The sequence below is a fragment of the Acanthopagrus latus genome, chromosome 9 (genome assembly GCF_904848185.1).
Source record: "Acanthopagrus latus isolate v.2019 chromosome 9, fAcaLat1.1, whole genome shotgun sequence".
In the NCBI taxonomy this organism is placed as follows: domain Eukaryota; kingdom Metazoa; phylum Chordata; class Actinopteri; order Spariformes; family Sparidae; genus Acanthopagrus; species Acanthopagrus latus.
Window position 1 is genome coordinate 15,980,449 of NC_051047.1, and position 18,642 is coordinate 15,999,090.

The 18,642-nt window shown below is 42.3% G+C and overlaps 1 protein-coding gene across 2 annotated transcripts in view; it reads left to right on the top strand.

The window, feature by feature from the left end:
* Positions 1-1,400: 1,400 nt before the first annotated feature.
* The window catches only part of LOC119026383 (potassium voltage-gated channel subfamily H member 7-like), a 47,568-nt gene continuing 30,326 nt past the window's right edge, over positions 1,401-18,642 (top strand). For both annotated transcript variants that reach the window (XM_037110727.1, XM_037110728.1), the window contains exons 1-3: positions 1,401-2,057; positions 2,545-2,775; positions 13,186-13,341. In XM_037110727.1, coding sequence (XP_036966622.1) covers positions 1,982-2,057; positions 2,545-2,775; positions 13,186-13,341 — 463 coding nt within the window. In that variant the 5' untranslated portion in view covers positions 1,401-1,981. The remainder of the gene's footprint in view (positions 2,058-2,544; positions 2,776-13,185; positions 13,342-18,642) is intronic.

Genomic DNA, 18,642 nt, shown 5'->3' on the forward strand with positions numbered 1-18,642 from the left:
TGCTAGATCTTGTCTTCAGAATCAAAATAAAGTACAGCCATTGCTGGTAATGCCTTTACATAAGATGTATTCATATATTAATATGTATTGTATTCATATTTTTTGGTAAAAATGATTTTTGTCAAGGATGCAACATAAAAACCAGGATACCTGCTAACTTGAATAGAGGGATGTAGTCTGTTTTCATAAAACCCAGAAATCAGGTAGCATTTTTGTACATCCAGTTCCCTCTTCTCAAAGTTTTTTGGATGGGTTTTTGATCAAAGTCCTGTGGTTACCACTGACTTAAGATATTTACACATTTTGCTCAACAACATAAAATACATCATTAAATTTCACACAATTTAATTATAAAGCACAAACAGCGGTTGCTAGCCAGTGGCTAAGAGACTGCACACACTGAACACGTCTACTCACTAGTCCGTCTTTACAGGCCCTATTAAGTTACAAACTATTCTAACTTTGACTTTATGACTTTGAGAGTTATTAGTTTATAGAAAGAATGTGTAGTAAATGTGCAGTAAGACAGTTAGTCGTGGTGACGTTTATGTCATACAAGCCCAATGTAGCCTGTTTATAGCTAATAGCTTTCTCCTTCTTGAGATTTGATTTACGCTTCAAAAATCACAAAAGTGGTGTTCATCCTTGGAAAACATGTAGGTGTCATTAACTTCTTTTTGCAACAGTCGATATTCCAAAATCCAATTCAAAAACACCATATACTTTTTGTCTTGGGAACCAGGGCGAATTTACGAGTTAGTGTACAAAAATACGCCATCGCAATGCCACTCGATTGTCCAAATGTGTAAATATCTTCAGTCTGCAGTAACCACAGACTTATTTCAGAAATTCAAACTTAAACCCATTAAGAAGCAGCTGATTTCCAGGTTTAAGGACTACAAACTACACCACTCTATAGATTGCAGAGCAGTAATATGGAAAAGTGGAACTAAAATAAAAACTACAGCATACTTTACAGTTATATAGTATAGCAGTCAACTATAAGTGACTGTATTTCGTCTTTGGTATCATCTCTGCTAACCACAGACTTTATTTCAGGCATTTAACCGAAAACCCCTTTAATAAAAAAACATCGACTTTGAGACGAAGGAACGAGATGTGCATAGTTGCGAGCTGATTTCTGGGATTTAGGACTGCAAACCACTCTATCGATATCAAAGCAGTAATGTTGAAAAGTAGAGGCGAAATTAAAATGACTGCATAGTTTTCCATGAAAACATGGAGTGGGATTGCTGGTAGGCTGCTGGCACACTGCAGGTTATTATAATCGCGTGCGAACGTGACATGGAGACGAGCAGCACTTTAATGTCTTGTTAAGTCGCTGTACTTTATGATCATTCGTCACTGGGAGCACGGGCGGCTGTGACATGTGCTGGGGTTCGTCTGGTTTTTATTTATTTCGCAGCATGTTGTCACCCCCGGCGTGAAATTCCAAAAACGAGCGCACGTATGTAAACGATAACTGCTCGGTGTCGGGTGCACAATGCCGCGGGGACTTATCCTTACCCGAGGTGGAGGGAACTAAGCCCCCTGGGAGCAACGTCACTCCCTTTGGCACATCAACCACCGACCGTCCGCTTGCACGCGCCCCAAACGCAGCACCACGGAGGACGTCAGGATCGCACCCATCCCCTCGACGCGAAATGCTTTGCGAACTGCATGTAACTCCAGCGATCCTCCCCGATTCCGCGCGTTTCGGCGAGGAGGCGTCCGCACGCTCGGGCACACAGACGGGCTAAAAGAAAAAAAAGGAAAAAAAAAAAAAAAAGTGCTGCTTTTCGGTGCGAAGTGGGGAAGGTCATTTAAAGTGGGGGAAGAGAGAGACGCGCGGATATGGTCTGTGGCGGAGGAAGCAGCAGCAGCAGCACGGCGAGCCAACATCTGTAACTTCGGGATTTACTTGTAAAAGGCGCTTCCCGCTGAACGGAGCGGATCGCGGGGATATTTTCTGCGTGTAAACATGCCTGTGCGAAGAGGTCACGTTGCGCCACAAAACACGTTCCTTGGGTTGATTATTCGGAAATTCGAGGGTCAGAGTGAGTATCTTTTCTTTTATTATGCTGCTCGTAGATAGAGAGGATAGAGAGAGAAACAGAGAGAGAGAACACAATGTTTTTTGGGCAAATCCACTTGAAGTCCTGTGATGAAGTATTCGTTTCGATAGAAAGACAGATCTCCCAGGATGGCTTCTTTCTTAAGGAGGAGAGCAAAATACTTAAATCATTAAGTTAATTGAATTAATTGTTGAGTGGTTTTTTTTAATATATATGAGGCTTGGTGAACAAAAGCACTAGTAGTGCAGGAGCTGAATTCAATGTGCAGCCTATAGCCTGTAATAAACATTGATTCAATTATTCAACTCTCACCTGAGAACACAAAGAATCTACAACATGAGGAGGCTGCTTGTGAGTCTGTGCTTAACTTGATCACTGGTTGTTTTTTTTTATTTGTGAGCTGACCCCATGAGGTCCCACATCATACATACATACATACATACATACATACTTTTCTCTTTTCACACAGACCGGAAATTTGTGATAGCCAATGCCAGGGTGGAGAACTGTGCCATCATCTACTGCAACGACGGCTTCTGCGAGATGACTGGCTTCTCCAGACCGGACATCATGCAGAGGCCGTGCACCTGCGACTTCCTCCACGGTGACCTCACCGACAAGGAGGCCATCAGCCAGGTGTCCCAGGCGGTGCTTGGGTCGGAGGAGCGCAAGGTGGAGATCACCTACTACCGGAAGGATGGTGAGTGGGTGTCCTGGCCCAAACGTGTCGCTGTCACAGCGTGCCCGTATGCCCGGAGGGTTTTTTGTTTTTTTTTGTTTTTTTTAGGTGCACCTGAGGAAAGCACCTACTGCAGATGCTCATTATGTCCCCATACTTAACCAGCAAGAGTCAGATGCAAGATGTGCTTCAGATTTACCCTCTGTTGAGGAAAACAGTAAGGGTAGTCAGCTCTGAAATAACTCCTTTGTGCAAGTTTGTGCCAGAGGTATTCATGTACAGATAAAGATCATTTCATTCTCCTCGTGCATCAGGAGGCTAGTTAGTATAGTCCAAAATACAAATATAATCTGATAAAAAAAAAAAAAACAACATGTAGCTTTGTATGATATCAGCATTAGAAAATGGCCTGTTGGGATGTGGTGTGAATATGGTATGAAATTTGTGTTATTAATGTTTGGTTGTATGTATTACAGAGGAGGTTCAAAGGCGCAGAATTAAAGATATGATAATACATAATAATATTATGTATATTAACCAAAATCATCAACAGAATATGAAATAACAGTTATAATAATATAATAACAAATAACAGTTTTGACATTACATCAAAGATGTTTATGTATTGTGTTAGACAGATATCTACTGAAGTTAGCATGCTAACCAGCTAGCCGGGAGCCTGACTCCCACCGGCCCATAGCTCCTGTGCAAGAGGTGCAAACGTCAACACTCTGCCGGTAGTACAGCTAGCTGCGCGGCTACCTGAGCTAACAAACTAACACTAGCTACAGTCGTGGATGGATGAGGAGATTACAGTTAGCAGCAGTTAGCAGCTACTCCTCTGATACACTGCACCTGTTTTAGTGAGGTGTGAAATTCAAGGTAGCCAGTTCTTACATACTGCTCCTTTAACAGGCAGTGCGGCAGACCTAACAGTCAAAAGACCAGTGTGACGAGGTACTGGGACACAGCAGCAGAATCCTTTTGGCACCTGCCTTGATTCATAGCATCATGTGCCTGGGTGACATTCAGCAAAAGGTCTGGTGTGCACCTCTCGGTTTTGGATTAAGCACAGAAATAGAAAAGTGTGAACTGTGGCTGTAGATGATCTGTCAAAATATGACAGGATGTAGTTGTATCTGTTGTCTGGTGAAGTTTAGTATGTTTTCTGACTGTAGCTGTGCACTTTTCAAATAAAACACACTCACTGTGTATGTAAAGAACCATGATATATAAAGTCATGTTTGCAGCAAAGGTGTACGGCCGCTTTGGTAGATCAATCCGCTAATCTGTATAGTTGCTTTGCATGTGATAGGCTCCAGCTTTGCCAGCTTTGCATAAAAAACGCTCTCCTTTTTTTTAACGCTAGGCTGGTGTTTGTCATTCACTTTTAGCCAATCCTAGTCCTGGTATGAATAGTGCTCAGCAGAGGCAGCAATCCTGAGTCAGAGAGAGAATTAATACGATGTTACCGCTCAGTGGCATAAATCCCCGGATTGACCACCTCCTGCCATGCTCATATATGAGCTTTTCATGGTCAGCATGACATAGCTGCACAGAGTCAATCCAAAAGTGCTCCTCTCAAAGAGCCGCGCAACAAGAACAGGAATTTTATTTGAATTTAGTGGCAGAAACTGTTGCGTGCGATATCGTCGCTGCTCCAAGTCTTTACTCAAAGACTACAAACAGCAGCATATGAGGAGGCCGAGCTTGAAAAAAGAGACATGATGTTTTATTTAATCATAAGGAGCCAGGGCTTTAATTTTTAATTGTGAGTTTGATTAGTTTCTAGGCCATGGATACATGTTTAATCTACCATCAGCAGCCATCAGCCGAGACTTTTTTGTTTTTTTCTGTTTTGTTTATTTGCTAATCAAGACGAAGCCAAGAGCCAGCTGCTGCACTTTTAAAATAGATCGTTACAGAAACCTGCAAGACAATTACACAAAACACTCCAGGGCCTGATTGTGAGAGCACGAACAGCTTGCCTTTTGACAAGCGGGATCTTAACTTCATTTAGTTTTTCCAGTCCTTTTCCCCCCACCGTCTTGACACGCATGTGCTGCGTTCCATCGAAACGTCATGTGCCCGTGTAATGTCTAAAGCGCGGCGGTTGAGAGACGCTAAAAAAAAAAAAAAAAACCTTCCAACATAATCGTTGCTCTCTGTCTCTTCACAATCCTCCCCGGTGTGCATCGCGGCTCCGAGACACAACTCTTAATACTCCTCGGAGGAATTTACAGTGAGCATGTGTGCTCATGAATAAAGATGTCAGGGGCTGACAGTGCAGTGACTGGGAATGAGCAGCTTACAGAGCAAATGCATTAAACTGGTATGGAGGACACAATCCACACACTCCCACTGCTATAGGGGAATGAAAGATTCATGGCATCCTTGGGAGCGATGGCCTTATTGATTCAAGCCGCTCCTCAAATTGAAGCTGATGGGCGGAAAGAGGATGCGTTTTGACGTGTCCCCTCCTAAATGTGTTTCAAGTTATCAGTCCTCATGCAAATCAGTTAATCCGCTGCCTTAAAACCGCTCCATTTTCTACGCACCTGCCGTATTTCGCATGGCGCACGGCATGTTTAAAAAGAACTCTAGTCAACTAGCATCAGCTCAGATACCAGACGTCGCTGTTTTTCAGCGTCTCCCCTGATGCACTTGTTGGATGAGGATCTGCAGGACATGCCTTAAATGCCATTGTTTAGAGGGATTGCAATGTGACATAGAGTAATTTGTTTTTCGTCTCCCCGTCAATAACTGCAGTGGGAAAATCTTTAAAAAAGTAAGGTCAGGATTTGAGGAAGGAAGCCATGTGACATCAGGAGCAACAAAGCTTTTTGCTCTTTTCGCTAAAAAAAGGCAAAAAAAAAAAAAAGTTAAGCAGCTTACGCGTATGCTTCGAAATTAAAAGTAGTGGAACAAAAGGGGGCCGTGAGAGCACAGCAAAGGCCTTCAGTGCAAGGGCCCTTTTTTTTTTTTTTTTTTTCATTTTCATTTTCCTCCATGTGAGCAACCAAGACGGGTTTTGAGAGGAGATACCACACGCGTGCCCTCCCTCCGACGATGATACATAATCAATGAGCTAAATGCTTTCCCTTGATGGCTTTGTAAAGCTATCCTATTCCACGGGGTGTAATAATACTTTGTACCTGAATGAGCGTTAACAAAAGGAAGCCGACACCGTGCAGGGAGAAGTTAAATGGATAATGGCTACATAACAGCGGCAGCTTAGCTAACCGTGCTGAATGATCTGGGACATGTGGTATGCGTGGGTGCAGGGTTTCATAGGTGACTCCCTGCCGAGGGGACTGAAGGGCCGCGTTCCCCCTGTTGGGGGGTTTTAGTGGCGGGGGAGCGAGGGACCTGGGGGGAACGCGGAGTGTCTACAGTGCACAAGGTGTGCTTCTAGGACACTTGGATGAATACCCTCCAAAAGAGCACATCCATTTTTCAGAGCGCTCAGGCCCTCTTTGGTGTCTCGCAGTGTGAGGTGAAACGCATACAGCGCTTTCCTCATCAGGTTTCATCTGTTAGAGTAAAGTCAGCTTGTCCAAGTAGACGTAACAAATTAAAAAGCGCATGGGGGGACTTTCCATCCCAAAGAGGAGACATTAATACGGGCTCCACTGCGGGGACATTTGCATTTTTATTAGATAATTGATGCTTTCCTACCAATTACAATGCGAAACAAGTTTATTTGGTAGGGAGAAGGAGCAGATGGAGCACAATAACAGCACAGGTCTTATTTATTTATTTATTTAATTTTTGCAGAGGATAGAAATGTTCATCCGGGGGCTATTTTTATCTCACAGGATTCTTGTACTGGAGGTGGTAATCTAATATTCCTCTCCATACCATCTGTGTTTTTCTCTTAATCAGTTACAGTATGCCAACTTCCAAGTTTCACCCATTGCGTTTAAATGCGGCAACATCTGCACCTAAATAAAAGATCACGGAGCAAAATATCATGAATTGATGAACACAAGTGAAGTGTAGTTTGAATCCCGAGCTGCTAGTTATCCCTGATGACTCTGGAGACGCTGATTGAAGATGAAATTAGGCCAGGCTGCGTGGCTCACAGCGGCCCCACTGAGGCGAGATGTTGCCACAAGGCTAAGCGACTCCAAACAAAGGGTTAGCTCGCATGGCCTCTGCCTACATGCCCCAGTCCCGATTGGCTATGCCCCAGTAACGTTGCGTATTGGCTTAAGCAGAATAGCCCTAAACAAGAAACATGTCAGATTTCATTAAACAAGACTTGGCTACCAGGCAGGAGTCTGCGGCTGTACTGTTTAAAAGGCGGCAGTTGTGGTGAGTACACTGGTGGAAAGGGTACTAAAACAAAACAAAAAAAAAAAATCATCATGTTTCATCAAGTAGATCAGCTTATGCAGATTAAGTTGAAGCCCGGATACATCTGAAGAGAACAGGTTCAAACGAGAAGCAGGTTCTCTTTTTGAAACACGATTTCAGAAAAAGGTACAGCGGCACTCCCGCTAAGACATGAATTTAAAAAAAAACCCTGCTGCTGTGTATATTGATCTCTTTCTTATCTCCTGATTTTCTGCACGACATCTTCGAGTTTCGCCGACACTCCGTTTGACCCGGGAGTCGTCATTGTAAGAGCGTCCAAAGGGATCACTTGATTAAGCAGCGATGTTTTAATAATTGATGATGGAAATAGTATCAACAGTAATGAAATTTCCATCATGAAAAGGGGAGCGAGTCTTAATACACTGTCCATTCATTCAAGCAGGTGTAAATAACATTTCTTGGCCGGCGGGGGGAAACACTCCGTATAAAGGTCAGGGAATTAATGGACGCTCGCTGGTACAAACCGCACACACGCTGTCAATGACGCTAACAGTGTCCAGCAGCTATAGCCGTGTTTGGATGGCATAATGTTGTGCTGGCGTTGACTGATGCGTGAGGATAAACAGAAGTTCAATAGCCTAAAACACAACTGGTCAGCATTATTCAGTGGAAAATGTATTATTCGCATTCATTAATACGAGTGTCGGAGCAACCAATCATGTCAACTGTCATGAGGGTTCAGAGGAAGGCGACGCAAGAGCAAACGGAGCACACGCAAGAAAATGAAAAACACATCTTCAACAATTAGACACAGCGTATGTCGCATTTAGGAAAATAAAGTGCCGCATGAATGCATAAAAACATGAGCCAGTTAAAAGACACATTCACCAGTTTGAAAGCATCATAATACAGAGTGAAGAAAATACACAGACAAACACTGTGAGACAAACTGAGAAGTTCCCTGAGACGTTACAAACAGGTGGACACGCCAGGTACACGACCTGATGCTGGATAGTGAAGTGACAACACTGTGTATTTTAACGCAACATTGTGCTTACACAATTCTGATTTTACTGTCACAGCCTTAATAATGCCTAACTTTAATCTTTAATGTAACTTAAACAGAATTTGAAATAAAAATTCAATCCCTGGCAGAAACCGTTGAAACACGTGTGTTTCAGCTTTCAAGTTCGTCATTTTCAAGCTGAAGTTTCCGGCACTTCCACGTTGGTTTCGTTTCCACAGCTTTGAAGGTTTGCCGCTTGGCTTTACCAGCATCTCCGTCAGTTGCCCCCAGAAACCTCTGTCTCTGTTTGACTTCTGCTCTGTTTTGTTCTAGACGATTTACCGCATTACCGTGTTTCCCTGTGTTTTCTACATTTGCTGTCTGTTGCTCTGTGCTGCGTGTCATTTGTCAAACTGGTGAATGTGTTCCCTAATTTCCCAGAGGAGTCCACATTTGTCACAGTCTGAGAGCTGGGGCTTTTACAATGTCTGACTCAATTGCTGCATTTTCTCAAAGTAGTGTATGCATTGTCAGGTCTTCATTCCCATTTGGTGCTTTTATTTTTGTTTTGTTTTTTTGCTACATTGCGGTGCATTTCCCTCTTTCGGCCATTAAGGAAGCCGGTTACGCTTGTTACACACTAGTTTTGTACGAAAATGTTGCCTGGCCACATCTGAAGCTACGCTCACTCAAAAGCCTGCCATCACAGCGAGGGGGCAAGACAAATGAATCACACAGACGAGATAACACACACTTTTTGACAGTCTTCTTGCGGGGCCTTGAGATAGTAGTTTCAGATGCCGTTTGACATTTTGACAGGTGCGTAGCTTGAAGTCTTCTGACGCCTTTAGATGGGGTAGAGGTCATGCAGCTGGACCTTATCACTCAAGCCACCACCCTGAATGAGGACGAGGAAGGCTAATGATTACCACGAGACCAAGTAAAAATGCGGGACGCATGAACGCAAAACACTCGTTTTATAAATTGTGAGGATGCTAAAATGAAACGAGTTTAAAACACGCAGCAATAAAACATTTAATAACAATGAAGCAGTCACTGGATTCCCTGTTACACCTTGCTAAGATAGACATTTCATGTGATTTTTTTTTATTGTATTTTTTGATGGAAAATGTGTCTCACAGAACCTTTTCCCCGTTCTCCATGTGCACCATGTGTAGTAAACAGTGGCGTCACAACGACTAGCGAAAAGGTCAAATTAGAAATCCGGCATTATTTCTCAGAGAATCTGGAGGAGAGCGTCGCCTCTCACAGAACTGTCTGACAGTTTGTTTGTGACACTTCAGCTGAGAAGTCACGTCTGCCAAGACAATTTGTCAGTCGACGGGGGGGAAGCGTCACAGATCTGGAAAGTGGGATCTTTCCATCTGAGCACAGTTTGTCTTCACATTGAACTCTGTGGCTCGATTTCGAATTGAAATGAAAAGTTCACCTTAAATTGAATTATTATTCAGTGTTAGGTAATGACAGTTGGTTAAGGCTCTCATTATAAGCATTGACATGCCAATAACACTCTCTTGAAAACGCACAAAACTCACCATGGCTTCTACATTACCTAAATCAGTTTACGTGATTAAAATATTCTTACATAATGAACAATTTGTTCATTCATGAAGTATCATGGGATGCTGTGAATCTTAATTAGTATTGCCACTGAATTAGGTTTAATTGAATAAGTGGAATTAAGACTAAGAAAAAAAATAAGATCGAAGCTTTGGGTTCACTTTATTTTTCCCACCATAACCTCACTGGGCTTTTGACCTTGTTGGAAGTCATTTCTCGAAGATGAATGACGCGGTTGTTCCCGATCAATGACGGAGGCCGTCTTTCTTCGGGGCACGAGTGGCTCCGCTGATCACATGGCTTGCTGCCACTGATCCTGGATGGTGGAAAGAAAGGCTCTCCCTGTTTTATCTGCACACATTTCCCCCCTCGCTCACTGAGGTAAAGGCACTGTGGGCAGAAACGTGAGTTCTTTTAAAAACAATTATATAACAAAGTTATGACTACAAAATTAGCATGGCACCGTCTCTGCTGATTTAGCATTGCAGAGGATAGAGAAGCTTTCCCTTTTGATCCGTTTTGGTAGAGGTGACATTCAGCAGGAGGCCAGATGAGAGGAGACCCCCACGGTTTAGCCTTTAAGCATGACCATTGTTTCCCCATCTGGTGAGGTAAACTCAAGCCCAGAAAGATTCCTGCCGTATTCGCTCTCCTGGCCGTACACAAAGTATAGCTGGATTTAATGGACAATTAAATTCCGCTCTTATTAACTAGTATTAATATTCAATGTTCTACTCCTGGTTGTAATTTCTCAGATGTTATGATATTAGAGCTTATATCTCAGAATGTCATTTATACCTGGCATTTCTTTGGAAATGAACAGTTCCTTATTGGCTGCTGAAATTGTTGTTACACATGAAACAGTGTCCAGACTATTCATATTTATATTCATATTCATATCTATATATGCAACCATGTAGCAGGGAACCCCCTAACCTCTATATTTTAATGCTGAATACTGTGAAAACATGCCTGAACAATGGAGATCTGCATCACGAGGGGTAAACAATGTTTAGATCTCATGTTCTCATTTTGTTTCTCTGTGTGAAAGAAATCACCTCTGCACTTCACTGGTGCTACTATAATACAGGATGACATGTCTTGTTGTTTCACCTAGAACAAACAAGGCGAAACATAACAATAATTTCTAATAACGTGACATTGTAGGAGCTGAAAAGAAATATGGCATAACATAGAGTATATAATCTGCTATTCTTTTCTTGAAGGGTTCAGTGAAAAGATGGAGGTTTGTCTCGATGTGCCTTGAAATGCTTCTCTCAATATGTACTCTCACAATTAGAAATCATTTGCATATTTGAGCTGAAAAACAACAAAGGTAATGCGGTTGGAAATCTGGCATTAGAAATAATGGTAATAATAATCTCCCCCCTCATTTCCTGTCACTGCTCCAGTTGTCTACTTTTGAATAAGGGGAAAACGTCCAAAAAATAACATCAGTAAGTGCAGATTTCTTTTTTTATTTTTGGAGAGAATTCATTTATTTTTTTTAACGGATTTATCACTAACAAGTTTAATTCCCGCAGGATTTATCGGATAATTAAAAGTCGATACGGAACAACCCACTCACTCAATTAGTTTCTCCTCCGCTCGGAAAAAAAGAGCGAGAAACACTTTGAAATCAAACGCATCAAAGTCAAAACCGAATAATGTTCCCTTTTATAGACGGGACAATGTAGAATTAAGTGACGGCTTTCTGGGAAATGCAGGAGAGTGCTTTTTATGAAAAAGGGATTTTCTGGGGGAGGACTCGCAGTTCTCCGGCGCTCTAAGCACCACTTCTACTTTACATCATAACATCGGCCAGCACCCATGACACCAGACATGATGGGTGTGGAGTGCGGTGTGGTGTTATCATCCGAATACAGCAAGCATACGTGCGATCTATTCCCATCGATTCACACAAAACCTATAAAAACATTTAAATCGACCCAGTTCTACTCTTATTTATTTCTCCTTACGTTTTCCAGCATGTTAAAATCACATTATCATATCGTCAGTGGTGACAATGCAGCGTTACTTCTGGGAGTTTTGATGCAGAGATCCTTCCAACAGAACTCTGGCATGTTGAGGCAGACCGAGCTTGTTATATTTAGTCAGACAGCGAGTCTACTGCTAATGAATGCTGCTGGCAGGGTGTCTGTGAGCCCTGCGGAGATTACACTGAACACGGGTAATATGTGTCCTCTGTGAGTAGGAGAACACAACAAGCCAGACAGACAGACCTACATAGGGAGACAAAGGGGAAAGTTAGCATCAGTAATTTGGATTTTTAGAGGCCAGATGTTAAACACTGCTACTGGTGAATTTGAAACGTAACTGTGTTTTGATATGTAGATCTTTGATTAGGTGCTGAAAATTAGTCACGGTTAAGGAAAATAAAAAAATAAAAAATTGCTGTCAAGGCAGCCCAGAGACGGGCACTGAGATGTTGTGTGTCACCCTGGCCGGGTTGTAGCGATCATGTTATTGTCGTTTAAGGTCCAGTGAGTATAAAGTTTCATTGGTGGGCAATTGTGCCTGCAGGCATCAACACAGCTCTAACCACTGCAGTTGAGAAATTGGGATATTCTGGGCCCGACACTAAGTTTAGATCATGGATTGTTTTCTGCTCCGGTGCTTCACGCGATCCTCTCCTCCAGTCATTACTCCTATGAGCACATTGCAATCCTCCAAATTGGCTGTAATCTGTCCTGCCTGTTTGATCTATTCTGCTAAACTCTGCCATCTGCGGCCGCACCGCATCGCATTTGTCCCAACTTCTGCAAATCCCGCATCGTATCGCTCATTAAAATACATGTGGCGCGTCTATATGGGCTCAGATAGGCGTGCAAATCACATGAACGCACACACACGTATGCTTTGTTTAACCCCTGGGCTTTACTTATTTTATCTCGACAATTTCATTTGTTCTGACATGCAGGCACTGACCTTTAAATCGGATCAACTTTTCCTCGGCTTTCCCAACATTCATTTGAAAGAAGAGGGAGGTGTTTGTCATTTTTGTATTTCTGTTTATTAACAATCTTTATAAAGGTCTATACACCATCTTTTTCGACCGTGATGGCACTTATTGATACATTTCCCTTGATCTTAATGGAGCTGCAAAGTTTAGTCAGTTATACTGTTAAATAAATTGGCGGCTATTTTGAAAATCAAACAAACGCTTTGAGTCCATTTTTTGCTTCACAAATATGAATCTTTTCTTGTTTATTTACTCCTCTATGACAGACAAAATTGCTGTGGACGAAACAAGACATACGAGAACGTCTCCATGGGCTTTGGAAACCACTGATCATGATTTATTACCGTTGCCTTATGTTGTATGGCCCAAACAACTCATCAATCAGTAATGAAAATAATGTCTTGTTGAAGTCCTCGAGCCTAATGCTGTTTTTCTATACATTTAGGTCCAATGAAGAGATCTTGAGACACACTGATCACAGGCCGAGAGATAATGTACGATTCATTCTCTTCTTGGCGCTGACACTTTGTCTCTGTTTTAGGGTCTGACTTTCAGTGCAACACCCACATCATCCCGGTGAAAAACGAGGAGGGCGTGGTGATGATGTTCATCTTAAATTTTGATTACGTGGTGGACGAGGAGAGCGACAACTCCACCGAGAAGATAAGCCCAACGTCCCCTACGAAGTCGGATCAAAGTGAGTATTTTGATATACTATTCTGACCTACAGAGCGCTGCAGGAATGAGAAACGAGTGAGCAATTTCTCTTTTCTGGTTCAGACATAATATCAGTAAATACCCCACTAGTAGATTTTGAAGCTTTTATTGACAGGTGGCAAAGTGAGACTACAGAGGCTGCCAGGGACATTAACCCACTAGCTAAACCACTTCATGCAGCAAAAGCTGATTGAGCCCTGAGCCTCAACCTCAGTAGCTTGTATGACACAGTTCTTCAGACGTCTGCAATTGAAGTTGAAAAAGACTTCCAAAATTATTTGGCGAAAACTTTAATTTTGATCTCTGTAAGGAAGTCACTTGGACATTGCTCATGAACATTGAAAAGACATCAAAAAACCCTTTCATTCCGGCTCTCCAGTGGAAGCCTTTCCAACGTCGTCAAACACATTGAATTGACTTCTTTGGGATATTTCGTTGCGCGGTGGGGAATGTTATCACACCAAACAGAGAATCTCGTGTGCTCATCTCCTTTACAGGCTTTAGTTTCAAATTATTCTAACTCAAACTTTCCAGTTAAGTGGATCATTCTTTAGTAAGTGTATGAAATATAGTTCAAATGGTTCATCGACGGTAGACTACTCGATAAAGTGCCTCTCCAGTCTTATCAGCCGCTCACTCAGCAGCAGCAGTGACCATTCATACTCACTCACATGGCAATGAAAGAGCCGCCAGGAGCAAATTGGGAATCAGTGTCTTGCTTAACATAGAATGCAGGGGCCAGGAATCAAACCATCCTCCCTGTGATTGAAGCTTAATGGTGGTGGAGATGGAGTCATGCAAACATGGTGAAGTTTGTCTTGAGCCGAAAACTGCTTTGTTTGCAACAGAGACTATGTCCTTCAATAATCTGAGCGCGATGCTAACTTCCTGGTTTGGCCACAAAAACCAGAGAAAGGTCACATATTAAAAAGAAAAGCCAACATTAAGTGTCTCAGTAAAGTTTTGGGGCCACAGTGTGGAGCCAGAACAGCTTCAGTGCACTTTGGCATTGATTTTTTTCAGGTCTCAGCAACTCCACAGGATGAATGGAACATTATCCCTCCAAGAGATAGTCCAAAGTCTCCTATAGGTGATCAATTGGGTTGAGATCTATTGATTGTGCAGGCCAGATTATATAATTCACATCATTTTGTGACCATCAAAGCATTCAGGGAGTCCTCGTGCTCCCTCAGCGTGAGACCAGTCCCATCAGGATAGAAATGATTTGTCATCAGAAAGAAATTCAACTTTGTATTGATTTGCAGTGACAGTCCCGTCTGAGGGGACAAATGGACTTAAATCATGGCAATAAAATTCTTCTCACCTTGAAGAAGTATTTGTTTACATTCTTTGACCCGACTGTGAATCATCCCTGCAGGCACGAAATTACCAAACAATAAAAATGGGACTTTATGTACAGTTACATAAAACCATACATCAGGTACAAAGATTCATATGCGTACAACTATTACTACTACCGATGTACATCATTTATATGGTCTTCTTTTTTTCAGTTAACTTTTCCTTCATTTTTTTCTGGTCATTTTTTTTTTTTTTTACATAAAATAACTAATTTCCTAAGGTTCAAAACTATGATGTGATGCTGTACCAAAAGAAAAAAAGAATAGTCATGGCATTGCATACATTTTTCATTTTAAACCCTTTTGTGAGATGGCAGCATTCATGAATTTATTTTTCTTTTTACATAACCATTTTCTTCTATGAGAAACTAAATGAACAGTGGAGATATGGATTCCTTGACATCCTCTGTGTATCCTCCAATCATCCTGCCAGCTTCTATTATTCCCAGAAAGTGTGCATTATTTAGTTATCCGGTACAGTAAAGTTTGAGTGGTTTGCTTACATAACCTCTTGTTGGATATTTAATGTAGCTAAATTCTTAACCGTTCTGCCTGTTCCATGTCGTTTTGGAGAGCGGGCATAAACGTACATGCATGTACTGCGTCCTTATTTCTTATTTGGATGTGTGTCAGTGGGTGTAAATGTCATTGAGACATTCCAGCTCCTCCCTGATTGGAGGCACTCAGCATCTCCTCTCTGACCGGAGCTCAGCGATCCACTTTGCTCAGCATGAATTCCTCCAAGGCACCGGCGTTGGGCTTGTGCTTTTACTCCGTGTGTATGTGTGTATTTCAGCGTGCGCACGCATGCGTGTGTGTGTGTGTGGGCGCCTGTGTCCGTCGCTAGCGATGCTAATCAGAGCTGATCACTGGTGACAGTGCTTCAGCAGGGGGATCTGCGGTTCGATGGGGCAGATAAACATATGATGTGACTTTACATTAGCAAGGTCTCGACTGCATGCACACATCATGCTAAAAGTATGTCACTGTTGTCGCTGGCTTTGAGCAGCAGGGAGAAAATAACTGTAGTCTTACACCGTACCTGCTTTGACATAAACAGGGTCTTAAAAACTGATGCTAATAGTTTTGTAGTTCAGCTGCTCAGTGCGAGGCTGTATTATTGCAGTCAGGAACGAGCAAGTATTTTTATAGCCATACAGAGTATTGGCCCCGTCCTCACTTCATTATATTTTTAAGGATGAAGCTTATACAGGAAAACCCCCGACGGAGCCAAGACACAGGGGGTGGGAGGAAGACTATGGCACAAGGTAAATGTGATGAGGAGTGGACTGATGAGCACAACATGTGTGATTGAGGGTAAAAGGGAGGGAAAGAGCGAGGGGCAGATTGTCCACTAGATAAAAATTAAAGTTAAAAATGCTAAAATTGATACAGATTAAGATATCTCGAAGACCCGTCCAAGTAAAGTCTATGTATGGGAAACACCGGTTTCCCTGTGTCAAGGTAAGGCAGGAGTTGTTGGTGTTAGTGACATGTGAGTGACGAAATGAAAACAATTTTATTGCTGCCTAGTGCTGTAATGTTGAACACAGCTAAGTTGCGGACACGTGGTGCAGAGATGAACCCATTTAAGGGGTATATGTCGGACACTTGCTAGGCAGGGCTGTTAGAGCTGATCCGACTCCCCTCACTGGTGATTGGACAGTTGGAGGTTGCTGCCACAGCGACAGTAGGAAACAACAGTGACTACAGTTGAGTGGAGCACACACTAACTCAGATTCAGACACACACAGCACCCCACCCTCCTTTCCAAATAACGATGTCATTGTCCATCAGGGGGACATCGTGATATGCCAACTCTGTAGGCATCGTCCAACCCTTGTGGGCACTAGATATGAAAAACCGGAGGTGAATGGTTTGGAGAAGGGGCTCCGTGATTACACACTGAAATGACAGCTGACAACAGCAGAGATGAGAACAGATTTGATATATGTGCAAGTCCATTTACTGTTCAGACCACGTTCAGTTTGATGGCTCACATGGACTGAAAAGAACGATGTGATTGGCTGATCCAAATTGTGATCAAATCTGAGAGAGAAAGAGAGCAAAGTTAAAATGAAGGAGCATAAAGAGAGCCTTGATTAAACTTACCTGAGCATCATACGCTCATATTGAACAATTCCCCCCACATATTCTGCATTTCATTTCAGACGTACGTGTACATTTTTAAACCCACAAATTATCATTTCTGCCGCCAGGGATTTACAAAAATAGTGTGGCAGCATGGGAGTTGTTGTTTGCAGCAAAGGCAACAACCTCTATGGCTGATGAAAATCTATCGCTGTGACTCAGACAGAAATGGTCACGACAAGGTATTGCACGTATTTGTGTTCGTATTACATTTAGTCACACAACTTCCTTTCTTTCTCTCTGACTCTCTCAGAAGTTATAGTGACAGACAGCCCAAAGTAAAATTACAGATTTAAATGTTTGAACGTTTTTGGAAATGTTTTGGGATAATGTAAATACACAAATCAACATCATTTATAAAATGGGTTTATTCGTTATTAGCGAAATAAATGCAGAAATGTTACAAATTCTATCTTTAATATCATCTAGACCAAATTTCACTGGCACCCTTGCAAATATAATTCTGTTTAAGCTATCAGGCAGAATGACATAACAGTCCCATTGGCAGAGGAAGCGCTTTCTCACATCACTGTTTTAAAAAAAAAAAAAAAAATTTAAAAATTAAAAACGAAGAAACACAGAAACAGTAGAGATATACTTTTTATTCCCCAAGCATTTTACCTGAGATGGTCAGGGAGAACATTTCCAAATAGCTTGGCCATAGGTTTTAGTGTAGCAGGCTGTGAAAAGTGATTGTTGGACATTTGGGGGCTAATTATGATCCGGTGCTGACAGCAGGCAATAAGCCTGCAGGTGTCAACTACTGTAGCACAATATTGAGCCTGGAAGAGAGTAATCCCTCTCTCCCTGAGCTGCCATCTAGAATACACTATTCAGCATCCTCAACATGCCTTCGAGGACCATAACCAGAGACAATAGTTAGAAATTACCCAACAGAAGGATACAGTGTTCACTGCACAGAGATTTCGTTTTACTGTTGTGTCCCCAACTGGATGCATATCATACATTATTCAGCATAATAGCTTACTTTGACTTAAAACTTCACCATCGCTATGCTGACTCTCTTGAACCCTAACTCTAATTTAGACTATTATGTCTATGTGATTGCTGCTACATGAACGGTAAATTGTGCCCTTACCGCACAGGATCAATAAGAACCAGCTAGACTCTTTCATGGTCGGAACATATTTACGCTGCAGATTAAATACAGAAATCTGGCATTCACAGTTTCATCAGTGGTTTCACAAAGCATTGTGACAATCACTTAACTTTCAAGAGAGAGGCCCAGTCTAGCCACTTTCTTTCAATTTGAAGGATCGGCAAGTCCAAACCAAGCTCTTTCCGTCAACCTGTCCCTCAGGGTGAGCCCAGACACCCTGTGAAGGAAAGTCATGTTGGCTGTGTGTATCGGCAGTCTCGTCTTGAATACTACACACAGCTCGCGAGCATAGCTAAAGGCTCGAACATAAATCAACCAGGAAATCAAGAGCTTTGCCTTCCGGCTCTGCTCGGCTTTTTCACCACAACAATGTGATATAAAGCCCGAGTCACTGCTAATGTTGCATCGATCTAATCTTAAGCTCCATTTTGCCCTCACTCATGAGAAAGACCACAAGATCCCTCCAACTCTTTTCCTTAAAGGAGCAACTCGCTTACAACTCAAAGGGAAAAAATTGAGCATCTTTTAGCAGGGTACGAGCAGAATGCTTGCTCTCATCCTCGTCACTTTACGCTCAGCTGCAAATTGTCACAATAACAATTAGAGCGGCACTCAGTAGAGAACATACCTCCGCCAAGGCCCAGTTTGT